The sequence below is a fragment of the Lagopus leucura genome, unplaced genomic scaffold, assembly GCF_019238085.1.
Source record: "Lagopus leucura isolate 7727_CA_CO unplaced genomic scaffold, USGS_WTPT01 Super-Scaffold_100001, whole genome shotgun sequence".
NCBI lineage: Eukaryota > Metazoa > Chordata > Aves > Galliformes > Phasianidae > Lagopus > Lagopus leucura.
In genome coordinates, this window is record NW_024962262.1 from 46,682,602 (window position 1) to 46,704,785 (window position 22,184).

General features: G+C 45.7%; 1 protein-coding gene across 12 annotated transcripts in view; it reads right to left on the reverse strand.

Moving 5' to 3' along the window:
- The window catches only part of MAP4K4 (mitogen-activated protein kinase kinase kinase kinase 4), a 149,120-nt gene that overhangs the window by 57,632 nt on the left and 69,304 nt on the right, over window positions 1-22,184 (reverse strand). Inside the window, exon 1 of one of the 12 annotated variants that reach the window (XM_042867965.1) lies at window positions 19,437-19,577. The exons of the other annotated variants lie outside the window; for them this stretch is intronic. Within the exon in view, the coding sequence (XP_042723899.1) occupies window positions 19,437-19,562 (126 nt within the window). The 5' untranslated portion in view covers window positions 19,563-19,577. Of the gene's footprint in view, window positions 1-19,436; window positions 19,578-22,184 lie in introns of those variants that run through there. 12 annotated transcript variants of the gene reach the window in all.

The following is a 22,184-nucleotide window of genomic DNA, read 5'->3' on the forward strand; positions in this document are numbered from 1 at the left end:
AGCAAAGGATCACAGAATCACAGAATGGCCTGGGTTGAAAAGGACCACAATGATCATCTGGTTTCAACCCCCTGCTATGTGCATGGTCGCCAACCAGACCAGGCTGCCCAGAGCCACATCCAGCCTGGCCTTGAATGCCTCCAGGGATGGGGCATCCACAGCCTCCTTGGGCAACCTGTTCCAGTGTGTCACCACCTTCTGTGTGGAAAACTGCCTCCTAAAATGCACTGGTCTTCATCCAAAACCCAGTGACTACACTACCTTAAACAAATATGCACGTAACAGACTTCTATTCTATGTAATCCAGAGAACTAAAAAAAAAAACACAGAAAAATCTGTTAATTTACAATAAGTATTATTTCTCTTTTTTTGTTTGTTTGTTTGTTTGTTTGCCTGTAAGGATTTCAACCTGTTCTATTTAAATGCCACCAGACGGGCTCAGTGCAGCAGGAATTCCCCTCCCTGCATGAACAAGACATTCGCCTCACACACAGGTTTCCTCCTCCTCCATCCGGCTCCACAGAGGAAAAGCAAGTGCATCAGGAAAAGAGGGCTGGGAGCCCGACCCGTAAACAGGATGCTGCAATACAAAGGCAGAGGAAGGACTTCCCCCTGCTCGCCCCTGTCAGAGCTGTGCCAAGCAGAGAGCAGCTCAGGTGAGAGGAGGCTGTCCTCACCATACATGAGATCAGCGTTAGAACAAACCACACAGCTGTTTGAAAGGGGCAACGCTACACAACCACTTCTTAAGAGCACCAACAATACGCAAGTTAAATAACAGCGGGGTGCATTTCACAGAAGGATCCATGCATGCTTCTGGAGCAATGCAACGACAATGATGTACATGTGTGAAGACAGTAAGCAGGAGAGAAGGAGCAGCCACCATCCCACTCTCCTACCACCAACGCACTCCCTGGCCTTTCTGTAAGCACACCTAGACAGTGGGAGTCCTCACTTAGCCCAACTCAAGGCAGCTAATTAAAACAGAGCTGATTTCCCCATTTAGTTGGGGTGTGTATTTGCTCCACAACCTTTTAGCTTTACATACCCACGGGCCACTTTTCTGCCTTATGCTGACTCCAGGAAGAAGCTGCTACCTCTACTCCCTAGGGTGGCAGGCTGGCTGAGATGACAGCGAGTGTTTTGATTATCCTGTATGTCAAAGCTGATTACATTTTAAGCTTTAAACTTCCTTGCAATTTCAAGCACACCAGCAATCAAACATCCTATCCACGACAAATGCAGATGTTAATACTAACTACATGTTAACTATTTACATGCATCGGTACGCATGGCTTTAGTGAAGGAAACCACCGCGTGCTGTAAAGGAAACAATTGTTTGAAATACACCAGCACTGGGATGCAGTGCTTACTCATACATTACTGGGCGAGAATTCCCAAAATGCACCAGGGATAAACTATTCTTAAATCTTCTCGTGATGCCTCTTTAAAGTAAAATACTGCGCATTTCTGGAACGCTGAACGAAACAGTAATATTATCTAGTAAATCAAAGTTACCAGCAAACAGCAGCCCCGGGAAAAAGCATTATTATCAGCATGGCTTGTTGAGCCAAAAGCTAACCTGGGGTTTCCTCAGCTGTTTCTGCTGTCATTGCTGTTGTGTGATCTTTTTTTATTTAGTAAAAAAAAAAAAAATAGTAGAAGAAATATACATGATCACTGCTAGAAAGAACAATTCTGAGCTTTGAATTTAGGCAAAAAAAAAAAAAAAAAAAAAGCTGCATTGGGAGCTCTGCTAAACATAATAGTTTGGGACTGTTATGCTTGGTAGATTACTAAGTATAATTGGACAATCTGCTATTTTGTAGTCACTCTTTATAAGAAAATTATTTCCTACCACCAGCACATAAACACAATGGCTTTTACAATACAATGAGCAGGATGTCCTAAAAGCTGTTCGTGCTTATCTATTATAACAACAGCAGCCAAAATGATGATGCCTAGACAGGATCCATTTCTGAAAAAAAAAAAAAAAAAACCAAAGAAACAAAAAAAATAAACAACCACCAAAAAACACCCAACCCAAAGGTCCAGAGATCCAGCAGACTGTAGGCTGTCACTGCTCTATCCTTTTTTCCTTGTGGCCTTGTCAAGGCACCTACACCACAGCCTGCGGCGGCCCTTAACTAAGATGAGAAATGGTGCTAAACTGCTACTTGAGCTGTCACTGAGCATTTGTTCACAGTGTCTCACCTACAGGTCCAGTCCAGTCCGATTGCCAGCTTACAGAAACAAACAGATTCGGTAAGCCTTGCCAGTCTTTGGAGGACCCTACTTACTCAGTGTGGATCAATAGCTCTCTAGCACCAAGTCCTGAAGACTTTGAGGCAACAGACTGAAGTGACCGTAAGGCTTAATCAGTGTGGAAAATTACAGAATTGTAGGGGCTGGAAAGAACCTCCAGAGATCGAGTCCAACCACCCTGCTGCAGTACGGCTACAGGACAGGAATTGGTATAAAAAATAAAATAGTAAAGAGCTGAATTGCTGTGTTCCAGATTCAGGACCTTTTATTTTTTCCAGGGTAGAATTGACTTCATTCCAACGTGGACATCTGAAGAGGCCAAACAATATAAACCCTACGGGTGTTTATTTCTCCCCCCTAACTACAAAAGGAGGATGAGGTCATCAGCAAAGATCCAGACACTGACTTTGCAGATGTCTTCGCTCGGGTGAGATGAGTCCCACCCAAAAATGTCACCGGATAAGAGCACTTCCGCACAGCTCCGCTCGCAGCCACGTGCGAGGCAAGGCGAGCAGCTTGCAGCCACCCCACAAGGAAAGCACCCGTGGGGCCATCCTGGGACTCGGACACAAGGGCTGACGTGGGGGAAGGAAGCTCCCTCGTCTCTGGCCTTCAAAGCTGTCCCTGCTGGTACTGCCCAGGATCACAAAGGGAAAAACTAAATGTGACTGAGGAGAGACTGCACTTTCACGAAGGGGTACAAAACTGCGTCTTTTTTTCCACTGGAGGCGAGAGGCAGCTGGTGAGCCCTTCCTAGTGATTTTATGCAGCTGGCATCAATTACACTTTAAGCCATTATGTGCAGATACAAACTCTCATTGAAATATTCTTTGTCTGGGCCTGTGCTGGGGCTGGTGCGAGTGTTTTATACTTCTACACTCACTGTCTGTTTGTGACAGCATGTCTGATTACCAGCAATTTTTGCAGTAAGCTATACTTTTGTAGGAGTCACATGGTTAAATCAGGCTTGGAGTGGATTTCCTCTCCTTTTCCACTTGTTTCCTTTCCAAAATTCAATGGCCACACCAGCACAACACCGAGGAATTTCTCAACGCGAGGCTGCTTTTATCAAAAAGCCTTGGGCTGGGAGATTACAAACCACATGCACAGAAATCTACCATGGAGCATAAAGCTTATTCCTAAACGCCTGCATTACCACACGACAATTAGCAGCAGGCCAGCCACCCCTCGCTGTGCCACCTACTGGCTTCCCAGTCTGCTCACTACTGCAGCACCAGGATGCTGTTCTCCAAGGATCCTGCTCACCCTTCCATCATCCTTCATCACAACCACTCATTACTGCAAGAAAATTCTGTTTGTTTATACTAATCTTGAGAGGATGAGGAATTCATTAGCACTTTACTGGACACCATGGGGGGAAGGGAAGAGACTGGAACAGAAACTCTAGAAAGAAACACAGAATCATAGAATAGCTTGGGTTGAAATAGACCATGAAGATCATCTATTTCCAACCTCCTACTATAGGCAGGGACACCTCCCTCTAGACCAAGTTGCTCAAAGCCCCATCCAGCCTGGCCCTGAATGCTTCCAGGGAGGGGGCATCCACAGCCTCGCTGGGCAACCTGTTCCAGTATCTCAGATAATCAAATATTTTGTCCAGACACCTCAGGATACTGAGGAAGGCAGTCCCAACCTGTCCCTGCTCCACAGATTCTGTGAGGCCACCAGCAGTCTGAACCAGGAGTGCCTGTCTTTCAGGGACAGACCTAGGGATGACAGGCAGCAGCATTGCTTTCCATGCTCTATAATACATGTCAGGAGCTGGGAGGAAGACAACAGTCTAAAGGTACAGCAAGGAAGTACCCCAGGGCATGTCCATGGTGGTCTTACATTCACTCTCCCTTTGATGGAAGAGGTTGCATCTGTGGTTGCCTCCAAAAAGCAGCTTGTGGTGACTGCCAGGCTTCACTTGTATCTCAAGGGATGCCACAGGTAGGGGAGGAGAAACATAGGAGAATTACAGAAAATTTTATTTACCCTAGTGAAGGATGATGGGCAACATGAATGAGGAAACATGGCCAAGCAAAGTTACAGGAGAACAGTGCTTTGTGACAAAAGTAAAATCAAGTTTATCTAAGCTTCCAAGTAGTTTACATACTGTCCTACGTCAGTTTGCAGAGGAATACAAATTCATCCCTTCAGCAATTTCCCTTTTTGATTTAAGAAGTGAGACAATAAAAAATTTCCCATTACAAATGTCATAAGCTTTAAGAAAGTGTTTTAATTAATAACACTACCCAGCAATGGAAACCTAAATATTCAGGCAAGGGGGGAAAGGAAGTCTCTAAGTCTCCTTTTGTCTGCTTTTTCCCATGCCACCACAAAGCTCTGCCAGCCCATATCCAGGGGCTGCACTGCCTGGAGAATGGCTGCTGGTTGCACTGTACCCAGGACTTCAGGATGAGCTCAGCTGGCTATGAACCACAGGCAGCAGCCTGTAGGCTTTGGGACTCTTTCAACTATCAGAGAATTCAGATGCATGCAGGGAGGCACAGAGGAGCATCAGCACAGCTTCTCTGTAAGAGAAGAAAGGGAGAACTAAACCACGGGCCCCAAGACGGTAGAAATTGTTTTGCCTTCAACAGGCACCAGAAATGACAGCTCATCCTTTCTTTCACCAACTCACCACCATATGAGAAACAACAACAACAACAACAACAACAACAACAACAAAAAAGGAAAGGCAACAGGAGAGGACCATAATCCAGTTTATTTTCCTTTCCCCTCCCTTTCTCTTATAACTTCTGCTCTCCCCCATCTGAAAAAAAGTCATGAAATATTCCAATTGCAAACAAAAACCTTCTTGGATAAATCACAACACCAACTTTTGCAAACCACCGTTCTGCTTGTGTGTCACATCCTCTCTCCTCCCTTCTCCCCACACCCCTAATCTGGCTTGCATCCATTTGAAGAAGGATCTGTCCAGAACCGGGAGAGTCTGAATAGTGCCTAGCACAATAGGTGACCTTTTCTGGTATTGGAATCCATAATATACACAGTCGCTAATAAAGTTTCACACACAAGAGGGAAGTTTTGGCACAAGGAGCTGGGGCAGTATTGCACACAGAGCAGTATTCAAACCAGGAGCTGTGGTACTGCCTTCAAGACGGGAAGGAGATCGCAATTTTGGGAGGAACCTAACCACAATAAAAATGAGATTCCACATGCTGGGCAAGTCCCTGCCAGAGCCTGCCAAGGTAGGAAGTTCATACAAAGAGAAAAGCAGAAGAGCTTGAAGTACTGAGAATGCTATGTGGAGAAACATAATCCTTTCCAACCCCAAAATTGTGTCAGAATTGGGAATACGATACAAAATAGTTCTTTCTTTTTTAAAAAAAAAAAAAAAAGCACAGGCTTCTTGGGAGGGAAAGCCTAAGCTGTTGAATAGAAAAGACTTTAATCAAGACATGCAGTAAACATTTACAAGTCCATATGCAGTGCCTCCTAGATCTTAATATACAAGAGCCTCCAACTTTGTTACTACAACTCACTCTCCTAGAGCATTTTACAGAGCTTTTGAGCTTTGTTACCCTCAAGGTAAAGACCTCATGCAAGTTTGTTTGCCATCTCCCTCCTCTATTACTTTTTCAGCCCCAGCACTCCCTGTGTCTGTCCCACCATATGTGCAAGGCCCTTCTTTCACAGACCCCTCACCCACAGTCTGTTTCCAGCTTGGAATCGGTGCCTTTCCTTTCTCTGCATTGTCCTTCCAGTTTTTCCTAAACATGCACTTCTCCAGCAAGCTGCTTGTGCTTAAGAATAAGGGCTTGTTGCACCACATGCTCAGTGATACCCCAGGAGCACTGGACATCCAGCATGCAATAGTGGGGGTAGGGAGCACCTTCCCACCACTGCTGTCACTTTGCCCCTTATCCACATGGGCAGCCCATGCAGACAAAGCCCTTTGTAGTCTTTGCTGGTTAGAAGCCTCCCAGAGCCTATCCTGATGCTGTGAACTGCACATAAGCCTTTGAGCTGCCAGATATAGCAGGACCTTGCTTGAGAAGTACAGTAGCTAAAGACAGCTGGGCTGCTTTCCGAAGGGTCAAAAAAATCTTTTTTGTGAGAAATGGTTGGGAGAAAAGGGCTGTCCTTAGGACTACGTTTGGTTACCTTCGGTCATTAGATTTTGTCAAGCAGATTAAAAACACACTTCACACAACACACCAAACAGAGAGTGCTTCATCTCCCTTTGGCTCAACACCCTCTCTACTGCATACTAAAGGCATCATCTGAAACAAGTAAGAAAATGAGCCAAATTGTTTGCAACAGTGCCATCGCTGAGGATTCAGCTATAAAGCAACAATAAAGTTAACTGGACAAAGAAGCACGAGGGATGGGTAGCTTTTCAGTAGGGTCCCAGCACTGCCTGAAGGAGCCTGTGTAGCAGTATTGTGCAGGAGCACAAGAGGGAATCACGTGCGCAGGGGAAGGAGCCAAGAGCCACGTGAAGATAATACTTGTCTGTTGTTTCCCCAGAGCCACCTCCTCTGCCAATCACGATGACAACAATATTTCCTTTCTTGCCTGATGTGCCCCTGGTGACTTTGCTGGGCACTGAATGAGCTGTGCTAAAGGCAGAGGGAAGGCACTGCTGCTGACCTCCCCCAGCAGAACTCCAAAGCACCAAAGGCTTTTCAGAAGGCAACCCAGAGAGAAGGCTCCTAAGGGCAAAATCCTGCAAATATTTCCAAGGCTGGTCCCTTGATCCTTGGTCATGGTTCCCTAAAAGCGTTTCCTGCTCAGACTGCATTCTCATCTATCAATCTACAATTGTCCATCCTCATCAAGCCTGAATTATTTACAAGTTATGCAACAAGCTATCCTTGTACTTACATCACTAGAGCTCCTGCCAAAAAGGGAAGGGTTAGTACTCTACTTCTGCCAGTATAATTCACGCTAAAAAAGGCCTGTTGCCATACAATTCTACATCCAGTCTCAGATTTAAACCCTTGCTAGCAGGTATCAAAAATAAGTCTGTCTGCGAAGGAAACAGGTTAAAACATTCTGCTTTATGCAAAGGTCTGGGGCTGAGGGAAAGAGAAGAAACATAGATACCAGAGAAAAAACAGTTTCACATGCAAAGCCAAAAAGTTGTGTGGCTTTTCTGCTTCCCATCTCAGTATATATTTGATGAGAAGGAAAGCAGCATCTCTGGGAGCCACGAGAGGCATCTTCACACCACTTGGCTGCTGCCCCCTCCTACACCCAGATTCAGACAGCAGGTCTCCATCCAAAAGGGCAGCAACCCATAGGTCCTTCCCTGGATGCGCAGTCCAGGCACTGCTGGGACACAGGATCTGGGAAAGGCTCCTGAGTCCCACAGGTTTCATGCATATGAAGAGACTCAATGATAAATGAAGGTTCTAGTGGGAAACTAGATATTAACTTTGAGAAGAGTGAGCAGAACGCGAACATCTGGGAGAGGAAAGAAAACAAAAGGCTGAAACAACTGAAAGTGTTTTTCTAATGCACAAAATACCACAAAGATGTTATATTACAGAAATTTAAGATGGGACAAACAACAAATTTGGCCTAACACAAATGCACTTTTAGCAAGTACGCCACAATAACCTATACTTTAATGAACACAGCGATTTCCTTACTGAACAGATTTGTTCAGTACACAGCTTCATACCCAAGCAACCAGTAAGTCCTACAGATGAGATGTACAGAGAAAAGAGATTTTTGCAACCCCTCTTTCATTAAAAAAAAAACAGACCTGAATTTTGCAACCATGAAACCAAAAGCTGTCACCATGCACACCCAAACAGGAGCAGAACAAAGGAGAGCAAGGAAAAGTAATCCTACTTCAGCATTTCCTTGGGGCTGTTTCACATAGATATTTTATTTAAAAGAGATTGGGCTGGAAAAGTAGCTGACAAGAGAAATTCAGAAGCTCTATCACATGCCTGACAGCAATGAAGGGCTATGCATTGCTCAGTACGTAACTGTGTTTAGTCCAGAAGCAAACACAGACCTGTGAAGCAGAGGAGCAGACTAGAGATGGTACTCCCAAATCAATTATAAAAAATAAATTTTAAACAAATGGGAGAGCACAAACCAACACCACTGCAACTGCCAGCGGCCATGAAGCACGCACCTTTGACCTCCAGGAGACACAGTCCTGCTGGTGACATCCACCCCTCTGTAGGACGCATCCTACCTCAGGTGGACGGACCTGACCCCTTATACAGGCACCATTTACCCAGCGCTATGTTGTGTGTACCCAATGCACCAAGCTTCAACACAATAACTAAGTGCCTAAAATAAGACAAAATGAATCCAGGCTTTGGTCATTACTAACATCAACCATCTGCTGAAATGACAGCAAACAGGTAATGGAACACTGCAAGGTTTATTACTGACTGGCTTTTGAAACCATATCAATTGGTAGGTGGAAGAACTTCATAACACACTGCTGATCTTTCAGCTGTCTGCATTCCCCAAGTCTTCCACGCTTTAATTAAGCAAACCCTCCTCATTAAAATGTTGCAAGTATTGCAACTTTTCCTTCCAAATATTTAAAACTCTGAGAGCTACACTAAAGAGCCCTGCAATTTATCAGAAAATGAGTACTGTGGAAAGCCCTAAACAAAGAATTACTGCATCTTCTTTGTAGCCCCAAATCCACCTGTATAACATGAAACATTGCACTGAGCCCATACTACGAAGAAATATATAGGACACTTCTTCCTTAAAGAAATCTGTCTTAGGTACACCTGCAAAACCCTATTGAATAGACTGCCATCACATCTCCCTCAACATCATAGGTCATACACTGGCTTAGGAACACATCATACCCAAGTTTAAAGACTGTTGTACACGTCACCCTTAACCTATGCCCTGTTTTACATCCACAAAAGGAAAACTTCAAAATTTGGGCTACAGCACAGCCTCCAAAAAACTTCTTGTAAGCAAGGACTGGTGTGTGAGATCATGATCTGACATTTAACATAAGGTTTCTTTTGTGAGCCAGCCAAAATATGTAAATTACACAGAAATAAAACGAACCGTCCAATCTGTACATGTGTCTTACAAACCTGCTTGAATGACACAGTGAGAATTCGCAAGCCTTTACAAGTCTTAATTTCAGGTAATCTTTGCCTCAAGGTTGAACACCTCAGTTCCCCTGGACCAGAATTAGTCACCATTCAGCCTGCACAGGTAACCCGTGGCCTCCTCCTCTGCTCTACGTGCGGACAGGGCCAGCCATGACGAGTGACAGCAGTGGGTGGAGTGGCCAAGTGCCCCTTCTTCTCACAAGAAAAGGAGGCAGAGCGTGTGAAGCAGGCTGAGCAGGCACTGTGTGCCAGGAAGAGAAGGGAAGCTGGGAAACCTGCCCAAGGTGACACTGGCAAAATACCACTCTGGCAAGGCCAGGATGGCACAGGGAGGGAAAGGCACGGAGGGGATGGAATGACCAGCAGTTTGTATCTGGGCTGAAAGCATGACCATACTTAGAGCAAAAAAATTACGGAGCTCAGATGAGCGAGCCTCAAATTCACCAAGTCATTCTTTTATTTATTATTCTCCTTTTAAGCCTTGTCAAATTCCTCTCAGCATTGATAAGGTCACAGTTGGAATACTGCATCCTGTTCTGGGCCCTCCAGTACAAGGGGGAGATGGGCATACTGGAGAGAGTCCAAGAGAGCCACCGCAATGATGAGCCTGAAGTACCTCTGCTATGAGGAGAGGCTGGGAGATCCGGGGCTCTTCAGCCTGGTGAAGAGGAAGCTCCGGGGGATCACCACAAATACCCAAAGGATGGGTGCACAGAGGACTCAGCCAGGCTCCTTTCAGTGGTGCACAGTGTCACGATAAGATGCCGTGGGCACAAACTGTCACACAGGAGCTCCCTCTGCTCACCAGGAGCACTTCCATGCTCTGCCAGTGGTGAAGTACCAGCACAGGCTGCCTAAAGGCTGTGGGGTCTCCTCCCTGGGATCTCCAAAAGGATCCTGGAAATGGGTCTGGGCACCCTGCTGTCAGTGGCCCTGCTGGAACAGGCTTTGAGCCAGAGGGACCCACATGGCCCTGCCAGACTCAGCCATCCTGTGAATCTATAAATTCCATTTTCCCCTTAAAAATTACCCCAGAAAATACCCATGCTGGATACGGGGGGGGGGGGAATCAACACCTCAAGCAAAGAACATTTGGCAAGCCAGCAGCAGGAATTTTCTCCTCCTCTCTTAACCCCTATTTCCACTTTCCCTTCCTTCATTCTCCCCCTAAGTAAGAACAGGCCCCCCAGAAATTTCAGCACAGAGGAGCAAGTCTGCAGCCAAAGACAGCCAGCCCTAAGCAAACACACACATACACTGCTCCTGCCTGAAGGAAACTTGCATAAAACTCCCCACTTCGTCCTAGGAAGCAAAGGGCTCTTGTTGTAAAGGGTGAACCCACAATAGATGCCTAAGCAGATGCAAAGCCTTCTGCTCTTCCATGCTCTTCAACAGCATCCCTGAAGCCTATGAGCAGCAGCAACTTTGGGGGTGAATAAGTGCTGCCACGCTGAGTGGCTGTACTAGTCTGTGGGAATGAGCACCAAGTCAGAAAAGAAATAATGAGAAAAATACAGTCCAAGAGCAACTTCGCTGGAGTGAAGACCTGTTTTAAACTTGCTTGGTCACACAAGGAGGAGACCTATAACCATAAAGGTTTTAAAGACAGGAGGGAATAAGGGTGTTAAATTTTAACTCTAAAATATATTCGCACTCGGAAACACAGCTTTTCAAAAAGGAAATCCATTATAGAGTAATTTACATCTGACTGACAAGATGATGATGATGACTCTATAATTATTAGGTCCAATCACTCAAATTATAATTTACCAGCAGACACACAAACTACTCAATTCACAGCTAACATTTTCTTCGGCATGCATTGCATTTTTTCTAAAACAAGAGAGGAGACAGACCATCTCTATCAGCAACAAATAAAGCAACCACCAACAGAGGAATTCAGGGACATCTGTGAGGGGCGCATTTTCCTTCATGCTCATGCCAAACCCTGCCAGAGGACAGATGACAATCAGGGCTGTTACCAAAAGGCTTTTCCTTTGTAATTGGACAGGAGCAGCTTCTAGGCAGGTACAGAGTTAGATCCACATCTGTGCACGCTTGATAAGCAAGTTCTCCATAAAAACCAATCGCTGAGGTTTTGATTTTCTTTGGTAGATTCATGCTGACTTACGCACGGTATTTAAAATCACCCTGTGCTGCCAAAGCGCTATAAAGGCTGTGCACTTTAGTGTACCAGTAAGTGCATTTGGCACCACGCCACTATGTACAAAATCATTTTCATGCAGCTGCCAGCAGAAGGGAACTATATTCTTGGACCAGATGTTTTTGTTGTCAGTGCTGCCAAGCACGCTTGGAAACCTCACAGCTGAGCGGTGCTGCAGGAGTGAATTAACAATGAACAGAGCCACAAGATGCTTGTGTCCATCTATCAGACAGGGTGTCGCAGCTCCTGATCTCCCCTCCTCCCCTTCTCAAGCAAGGAAGCTGCTGATAACCACGTAATTATTGCCTGCCTGAGAAGGACACTCCCTCCGCCTCCATTGGGATAAATAAAAGCAATAAATGCTGGCACAAAATATCACACCTCAGCTCCTCAGCTGCCTTTACCCTTAGCTGGGCAGGTGAAAAAGAGACCATGATTAACAGCCAAGAAAATAGGATTGGAGCAAACATAGATGGGTCCTAATATTACAGTACAGGTTTGTTTCTGCTGCTGGGCTGCAAACAAGCTTGCGATTATTAAACAGTATTTCATCTCAAAAATCAGAGCTGCCACAGTATCTTTCTCTCCAGTTTAAAAACAAACATCCCTGATCCTAGCACAAGGCTCTCTCTTTTCAGCTGAGTCCCTGACAGCCTCTGCTTACAGCAGAGTTGGAGGACTGGAGCTCCCCATCCCAGCTCTTGTCACCAGCCCCTGCATCACCCTGCTGTTCCCTCATGCAAAACCAGGGCTGCCAACAGCCCCTGCCTCAAATCCCCCTCCCCAGGCTGGCTCTAACTCAATCCCAACGCCTCTAAAAGAAATTGAGTGTGGGGCAGTCCACACAGAAACAAAAACTGCACAGGGTATAAGTGCACATCCACAGGCACACCAAGAGGGGCTGCCCCTGTGGTGGGGGGAGAGCACTTCAGGCTGGGTGTTGCGTAGATGTGTGGGTTGGTTGGTTGATTATTCCATTTCCCGAGCAGTCCAAGTATTCAAAATGAAAGGCAGGCAGAAAGAGGATGTGTGTGCAGCAGGTCTGCCGGAGCTTTGGTCTCTTCTCCCCATCCCCAGGCAGCTATGCCTTGAGCAGCCTGCTCCTATCCAAGAGCATCCTCTTGACTGGCAAGCACCATGTCATGATGACTTACGGCATGCCTGCCTGCTGGTCCTCACGGCAGAGCAACACACGCACATCTCTGCTAAGCGACCTCCCAAGTAGGAAGCTTCACGCCCTCATTCCCAGCACTTGCAGCCTTCAGATGTAGTTACCAGCTCATTCCTCCTCCTCATCTCCACTGTTAAAAAGTGACACTCAGCAACTTGGCTGCAAATCAACATGTTTCACTGAAATCCTTCTCTACCAGAACAATCTGATCTCTTTAGAAACAATCTGACCTATCATAGAATGGTTTGGGTTGGAAGGGAGCTCAAAGCCCACCCAGCCCCAACCCCTGCCATGGGCAGGGCTGCCCCCCACCAGCTCAGGCTGCCCGGGGCCCCCTCCAACCTGGCCTTGAGCGCCTGCAGGGATGGGACACCACAGCTTCTCTGGGCAGCTGTGCCAGCGCCTCACCGCCGTCTGAGTAGAGAATTTCCTCCTAACACCTAATAAAAATCCCCCTTCTTTTAGATTAAACCATTTCCCCTTGTCCCACCATCATCAGACTGAGCAAAAAGTCAGTCTCCCTCCTGTCTAGAAGCTCCCTTTACGTACTGGAAGGCTGCATCTCCTCAGCCCCCAGTGGCCACATCTTCAACCTGCTGACATCTGCACGGGAGCAGTGCTCAATGTTAGCGTCTGGAACAGACACAGAACAAATTTGAAAGTTGCATGTTTAAAAAGAAACAAAAACAGACGACCTCTCTCATCTGAATAAATGGCCTCCTTCTCAGGGACTTTTCCTTTAAAACAAAAGAAATGCTATCACCACAGGGTCTCTTGGGAAGATGATTCATAAGCAGGAAAAGGACTGTAATTCTATGCTTGGGGTACTCACCCTAACAGATATTACAACTTTTTACTATGCTAGTCCTGTAACACGATGAAGTGACAGTCTGAAAAATCTCTTTAATCACACTGATTTGAGATGGAACAAAGAGCAATTAAGCCCAGCGAAAATGTTGGGGGGTGGGGAGGGGGCCATTTACATCTGAACGAGGAAACCTGAATTGTGTGCAGAGCCTCGAAATCAGGAGGATGTGCTTTAAGGCACTGGATTTGCTCAGAGCGGAGCTGTCTGACAATGAAGCCATGCACAAAGGGAGCGATCGCACCAAACGTGCCAGCTCCAGCTCCGCCACCAAGGAACAGAGCCACTAGTCGGTTTGGAAACATTACTGAGCATCGCGGAAGGAGAAATCCCACACACAGCAATCAGATCTTTGCAATAGCAGGAGAGAGGCAGCTAAGTGAAAGACCATGTGTTGTGGAGGTCAGCTTCTGCCAGACTACAGGCATTCAAACAAAGCCTGTCATGGCCAGGGACTCCTGTGGTGCTGTCGTTCTAAGAGAAGCATGTAGAAATCCCAAAGCCCGATCAAAAAGGAAAGCCTCATACAAAGCACTGGTTGAACTAGTTGAGCTCATCTCTGCTGGGTTACCAACAAATGGCATTCTGCTTGGAAAAGCCTTTAGTTGCACTCTGGCTGGCGTGAATTGCTAAGAGTGAGGGGCAGGGGTGCAGAACAGGAAAAGGAAGAACAGGCAGGCTATTATGAAGTCAGCAAAACAATACAAAAACTTTGTAGAGAGAATTTTGAAGGTTGTGGGTGCTTTTTTTTATCCTCCCTGTTTTGAAAATCTTTCTCCCCAAATCAGCTCCATCTGCAGTCTCCAAGCATCTAGAAGTTTCTGCCAAAGTGATCAGCAGCAAAGAGCTCACATTTGGCTTTGAATTGCACCCATTATGTGCTCCAAAGTTCACACACCATGGAGAGAGATCGAAGAAAGTCGGAACTCTCTTTGGGTGAACACTGAGTCTCCGATGCAAAGCACAAGAAATGACGACAGTGCATGTGAGCTGCTTCAGCAAAAACAAGGCACTGTGGAAAAAAGGACATTGCCTCTTTTCATGACCCTATAAAACTTCCTCACTGAAAGTAGGCTGGGCTGAGGGCAACTCTCCAGCTTACTGGCAAACATCTTCAAAGCAAGACATCCAGCTCAAGTTTTCTTTCATACAATACAGCCTTTATTCCCTCATGCCTTTGCTTCACCATCGAACACATTTCCCCAGAAGCTGTACCTAGCTGCAGCATGTATAGCAAGGCAAACAGTCACAACCCAGCTTTCACCACCACCACACAATGTGTTTCTGCAGCACCAGCCTTCAGAGTAAGCATGTTCCACACTGACAACCTCTACAGCATGTCCTCTTCCTTTTGGGGAGGTGCTAAACACTGCAAAAAACTGTTCCTCTGCTGCTACCTAATCACAGCCCTATTCGCCACACACATGGAAGGGCTGCTGAGGCCCTATTTGATCATTCATGTTGTAAAGATGGCTAATGAACAAGGCTAAAAAGGAAAAGAAAAAGAGGAAAAAGAAAAAAAAAAAAAGGATGAAACTAGTTTATCCAAATAGAAGATGACAAAAACACCACTCAACACCAGTAAGCATTAACTCAGAGGGGTCAGCATTGCGTTACTGTAGCAGACTTCAGAGGAAACTTCTGGCTCCCACTGTCATGCAGTAGGCAAATCATTTTCTCAATCTGAAGCCCTCTAGTGATGGCCCAAAGTACAGCAGTCACACAGGCGATCACTTTTACTAAACAAGTACACAAATTTAGATAAACAAAAAGACCGCACAAGAAATCGCTGCTCTCCAGCCAGTTAAGATGGCCATTTCTCAGAGAGGACACAGCTCATGAAGTCACGCTAAGCAGGGTGATAGAAACTGTTTGTCCATGCTCTAATCTGAGTAGCTACTTGCACTCCAAAGGCCACTGATATATGGATATGTTCAGAATGATTGTGGATTAGACCTGTAATCCAAAAAAGAGGCACTGATTCATTATGAGTGGTTATTAATTAAGATCCAGAAAAAAATGTGAAAAACTCACAGCACCGTGGGCTTGATACTATCAGTATTATTTTTTCCATCTCAAACACTGGAATCCAACTTTTCCATACATGTTAAGCTTTAGCAGTAGGCACGCACTCTGCTGCCCACTAACCATACAGTTTGCGAACACTCCTGAGTTCCCACAGCTATATTCACCACATGCACTGGTGAACAGCAGAGAAGACCAATACAAGAAACATCTTCATTTTTCCTTAAAAAAAAAACTACTACTAAATGCCAGCGAGTTGCTCAGCAGCCCTCCAGATCCAGCACAGCCTCAGGGATGCTACTGTGTCAGAAGGCCTTTCTATTGAACTGTATAATGCTCTGCCCAAATCCAGCACTTTATATTCTTCTGCTTTATCCACCAGCTGTAGGAAATTAAACTATAATAGATCTAACTGTATTGGCTTTTGCATCTCAGAGCAGCAAATTGCTAGATGCATCATAAGCAGCAACGTTAAAACAAGCTTTGTTTCCCACATAACAGTCTCCTGTACCTCAGGACCGTTTCACTATCAAATAAATACATGATTTAAGTCATATCTATCTAACACCTGGAGAAAGAAAGAGCAATATCCAGTCCGTTAGCAACGGCACTACACTAGCATACACATACTAGGGCTTTTCATTTTGTACTTAAAGCAAATGGGTGTCTTTCAGAGGTAGATCTGCTTCGGGTACCTGGCTCAAGCTGTTCCTGGGTCACTTTCTTTTGCCATTTGCCAGCAAAGGGACCATTAAACCCAGGATTAAGAAGATTCTTCGTTGGCAAATACAGAGCATGGTCCAAACCCTGGTTCACAAGGCCAGTCTCCTGTGGGTCACCAGCTCAGAGGCCACTGGCACGCTGCCTCAGTGCAAATTTCTGGCTCTATCATTGAATCAAACTCGCCACCCCGCAACTCTTTGCTCTAACATTATCCCAAACACTGGAATTCAGAATCACAATGAATGCTATGGAAGTGGTCCAACACAAAAAGTGAAGTAATTTCTGAGGCAGGCAAGCAGCCTAAAAATAGCCTGCTGCACAGCAGAAAGAAACAGAGGGTGGGGGAATCCCTGCAGAAGATCTTGGCACTTCTCTCCCAAGCCCCCAGGTGCGCAGCACTGCAAACCCTCCCTCACAGCCATTGCAGGTGGTTGCGGAGGATGCAGTGAGGCCCTCAGGAAGACAGCATGACCAGCTTTCCTCCAGGCATCGCAAAGCCATAGCTGTGTGGGCACGACTCCCAGACGGCCCCACAGCTGTAAGGAATCCTGGGCACCCTGCTCTGGGTGGCCCTGCTGGAGCAGGCATTGGGCCAGAGGAACCCAGAGGTCTCTGCCAGCTTCAGCCACCCTGTGGTTCTGCGAAGACCACGCTATCTGAATATTTATAAATAGAAAACAAACTGTTCCTCCTTTCTTCCCTGAGAGTAAGAAAACCTTTCATTCATTTATAGCGGTGTTTGTTTGTTTGTTTACATTGGTATGCATGGAGAAAGGGAAAGAGTTTGCAATTTATATGCTGATTCCTTCATTTCTACAAGAACAGTACAAATGGCAACACGTTAACAATTTGTGTTGCAGATCAAGGCTAGGTACACTTCCCAAATTGAAAAACGTCTAACCCTTACAAAAACAGCTTTCTCTCACAGACTAAAAGAGAGAAAATTAAGCAAATGCTAGAGAAAAGGCTATCAAAGTAAAATACGCCAAAGACAAAGAAATCCCTCCCTAGTGGTGCTGCCTGTGCTCACAGTTTCCAAAGCATGGAGTCAGCACAGCCCCGCTATATCTGCGGCCACAGCCAAGAGGACAGGTTAGCACAGGGGGAGTCAAGCAGGCAGCCGGGGTGCTCACTCCTCCTTCTGCCCGGGATCTGTTCTCTCAATTACATTTCCATTTGGTCAAAAGTTCCACATCAGAAAGCCATTTTCAGTAATCACGTGCATTCTCCCGTCTCGCTCTCACATGCACGTCCAAGGTGCTTTGCCAGGCTAGCAACAGTTATCTGAAGGTATAGGGGCTGCTGCATTTACACTGGGATTTCCACTTAATTCTTACCAACTCACGTAAAACTAGAATCAAACACTGAAGCTCAGTTCAGGAAGAAAGAGCTATAGTGGAAAATATCCCTGCTCTAATGACAAACTGCAAAAACACCTCATCCATCCACTGACACGCAAAAAAATGAAAGTTCATTTCTGGAACCGACCTTGACACTTGGCAGAGGGAAAGGCCTCCATCATCCAGCAAAGCTCTGTGCAAGCAACCAGGCTGCTGAATTCTCACCATGCCATTTGCATCAGCGGTGCTGGGTAAAGAAGCTAGCGTTTTACCTTATGGGCACAATGCAAAATACACAAGTGATGTGCTCCCTAAGTAGGAACAGCAGCTCCTTCTGCACCTTTCTCTCTGTTCTCAGAGATACTCTTTCAGACCAAAACATCTGAGAAGAAAAGCCTGACACGGAAAAGATAACTGGGAGTCAGCACATAAAGACACCCTATTGGCCAGATTCCCATCATCTTATTCCTGCTTGAAGCAAGATCCTATGAAAAGAGAAAGCAAAGACAGGAAAACAAAACTGAACTGCATGTGCTTATTACGAAACAACTATCTGCAGTTTAATGGCAACACCTTTGCAGATTTATTTAGCAGTAGAAAATATTCTCTGCCAGAGAGACTACACAAAGCACACTCTGGGCTTTAATCCCTTTTGGATTAAACCTATCCACAGGAATGTACACAAGCCCCTTACTGGAAAAGATGTTTCTAGGTTCAGGAGACAAAGAGCAGCTTCTAGACCAATCAGCTAAACTAGTTTGCACAGCATCTTCAGGGCTCTTTTAACACTTAGCTCAGCCATGTGCTTTCTATTGCATATTTAAGAGACTGGGCATCAGGGGAGAGAATGCTTTCCTCTCAGGCACGAGGGGGGTGTTAATCACGGTTACAAGTCAGCTTGGAGTACAACAAATTCCCATGTCCTTGCACATTAGCACTTTCTGCCATAATCTCCAGTTTTAGGACCTGGGTTTTAAGACTGTATTTCAGCCAACAACTCCCTACACATCACTCAAACTTTCTGTCTTGCAAAAGAAGTGCTGTCGAGAGACTTTGAGCAAACATTTCTCTCTCATTAAACATTAGAGAACAACATCGCTATTTTACGGTTATATATACATACACACATGTTAAAAACAAAGCACAAGAGAGATCACATGGGATAATCTCAAATGTACAATTCTATTTGTAGACCCATAAGCTAAAAACAGAATCAGAGGGAGATTTTTAAATGCTGGAAAGCAATTTGCATGCGCTACGCTGCATCCATTCCTGTAGCTGCAGTACGCACTTGAAAGCCAAGCATTAGAACTTTCTCTTTAAAAAAAGTTATCTACTTTCTCCTCCTGATTTACTGCAGAACAGTGGCCAGCTAGCTGATAATGACCAGTGGCTGAGGTCTGTCTGCCATACCTGGCACAAAGGATGTAAATTGCACCCGCTCTCCTCTGTGCTGCTTGCCAGCTTTCACATAACTCGTTGGGACTTCATATCTTTGGAATTTCTCCCTCATTACGCTTGGCCAATGTTGGCCAGCAGACCTAAACAGCACTGGGTGGAAGAGCAGGCAAGGAGGCACACGTGCTACCACCGAGAAGCCTCATTTCCTTCGGAAGTTGAGATAAAAATACGGAATGTCACAGAAGAAACAGGAGGAGCCCCCAGGCAGGTGGGGTTGATGAAACTACAATTAAACACAGTCAGGAAAGATTACATTTCAAGGAGATATATCCCTTTTAACATAAACAGCAAATTAATTCTCCCGTCTTTGATCCTAATGCCAAAATGTAAAGCTCACCCCTGAAAGACGGGAGCTGGAGCTGTGCTCCCGCCGCCTATGCTGGCAGTAGGAATCTGCTGCAGAGCCCACTTCAGACTGGGTACTTGCTAACATTAAAGCACGGTGCTCTGTCACAGCTCTCATTGGGTTTTATTTCAGCCCAGACTGACAAGAGCACACATGTTCTAACAGTGCATTGACAGAGTTGTCTTGTTTTCCCCGAGCAGACAGTGTGTCTGATTCACCAGCGGTAAATCGAGCCGTGCTGCATATTTGACAGAAAATATTCCAAATGCAGCCCCATGCCTCTTGCTGTTACCTCCACACAGCACAGTTTCCCAATAGAAGCTGACCCTCCTCAGACAACTCCAACACACTCTTGGTCATGCAGCCAGGCCACAGCTCCCTCAGCAGGGCCCGCATGCAGCAGTACTCAGCTTTGTGTCAGCACAGGTGTGACCAGGGGGCTTAGATATTGCGGTAGTGAAAGCAGCTGTGTGCTGCCACACAGAGACTTCACCATGGTTGATATTAGGATTCCCTCCCACAGATGCCAGCAGTCGTTCCTTTCAAACACACCTGGAAATCACACTGCCATTAGTGGCTTCCTTGTAGGTCTCCAGGTGGCTGCAGGTACCAGGCCTGCAGTTAAACTGCATTTTCAGTGTTGCTTAGATTGATAAAAAATAGCCAAATGCTGGAATGCAAGCACCTGTCCCACTCACTGTAAGGACAGCAGCAGACATCAGCAGCTCTTCCACTCTTTGCTTCAGAATGCTGGGCCAGTTGCACCAACAGACCAAAGGAAAAATTTTTAAGGAGCAAGTCCAGGCTTGTCTGAATTGCTGGAGACTTGCTGAGAAACCTTCATACACAGATGCACTGCCACCCATCTGCCAGTGGAAGTCAGCTGCAGCTCGTGCAGCCTGTGGCACTATGCTTCAGGTACACAGGCACTCGCTGTCACGCACTGATCAGTAATAACAGACCTTGGTGGTACAGCTCAGCTAAGGGAAGCACCCTGACCACCGCTAGCTGTGCTACAAAAAGGTGCTATTCGGTTCTCCCACGGCTAGGCAGGCAGGATTTTACAACTGCCTCCCTAAGAGAGGAGATTCTTCTGCACTACAGCAAAGTTCCCTTTAGGTGGACATAAACAGAGTCAGGACGTCTTTACAATGTAAATTGCATGCAATTTATGGGGCAGGAGCAAAACATTTTCTGCTAGACAGGATGAGGCCTTGCAGATCAGACCGAAAGCAGGAGGAGATGAGAAGACAGAGTCAATACAGCTGACTTTACATCCTCTCAGTACAGAGATCCAATGCAAAAGCTACTAAATGAACCACGCTAAGTCCTCACACTCAAAGCTCTTTGGCTGTTAACAGGTAATAGATGCTAGTGAAGCAGCAATGGTGCCCTCAAGGATCTTTATGGCAGAAAGAAAACATCTGTTTCTTCCAGCCTTGAAACAGTCAGGTTCCAAAACAAGCATGTTAAAATATATAGAGGGAGATCCACCCGCAAGTACAGCTGGCAACAGGCCATGCATGCAAGCAGTCTTTTGCTCAGGTGGAAATCTTATACTAAGAAACTATATGCTGGAAAAAGCAAGTAGAGCAACATGCGTGTATGAACATTTCACATCTCTTCTCTCCCCTGTTGCAAATTCTCCACCCAACCACACAGTACCACTGTGAAGTTGCTCATTACTGGAGCCGTCATGCTAAGTGCTAGCTCTCTCCATTCAAACCATGTTGTATATGGTTTCCCAAAATGCTTAATAACACCCAGGGCTTCCTGCCCCACTTGAAGAAGCATGTTCAGCCTCCTTCCTACAGCAGCACCAAATCTTACACCTCCCCCCCTCCTCCCAAATAAGCTTCTCTAGCCTAACAGTCTCACCAACCACCCCAGCGCTTGGATGAGCGGAGTGAAAGTTTGCCCTCTGTACAACCTGATGCCAGCACTGCATCAGGAAAGTTTATTGGATTATGTCCAAACATACTTTTTGCAGTTGCAAAGTGGCTGCCCCACTGCCTGCACGACTATCTTAGCTCTTCTCTACCATCTTCCAAACCAGGTTATTAGAGTTCAAGGGACCATACCATTCAGTTTTGTTTTCCTCTGACCTGCAACAGAAAGTGACCAGTTTGTTTTTTTTTGTTTTGTTTTGTTCTTAACATCAACTAAATCTCTAGAGGAGATCAGAGGTTAATCAGCTTCAGGAGGGACTGGACAGTAGGGCTGCACACACTGTAAATGCACTTCCTATTTATTCATTTTCCACAGAACAGTTATTTCATAGCTGTGCCAGGTAACTGTTTATTCAAAGACTGCAAAATTTTGTACCGACCAATATTAAGCAAGCTCACATCTGAAGGACACACAAGCAGAGTGCCAGCACTCCCCATGGGAATGACCTTTGTTTTCAGGTTCCCCAAACCAGTTCATACAAAGAGCAAAAGCTTTCGGCAGCACTGTTGGCTTCAAGTCTGCTTTGGCTAACCTAAGAACAAGCACAGCCATGGACGATAAGCTAGTGCTGTAAGGAAGCTGCTCTAAGCCAGGGAAATCAGTGTGCTCTTGTCTCCATACTCAAAAGGCAGCCCACATTCAGCTTCTTCAGACTGGCTTGCCCTAGCTCTATTGCATGCTACCATGAAGACCCATACATTCATGGTCTTTCAGAGTGACGCATCAACTTCTTTTTTTTCTCCACACTAAAAGATCAAAATCCATAGACTATCTTTTGTTTTGTTTTGT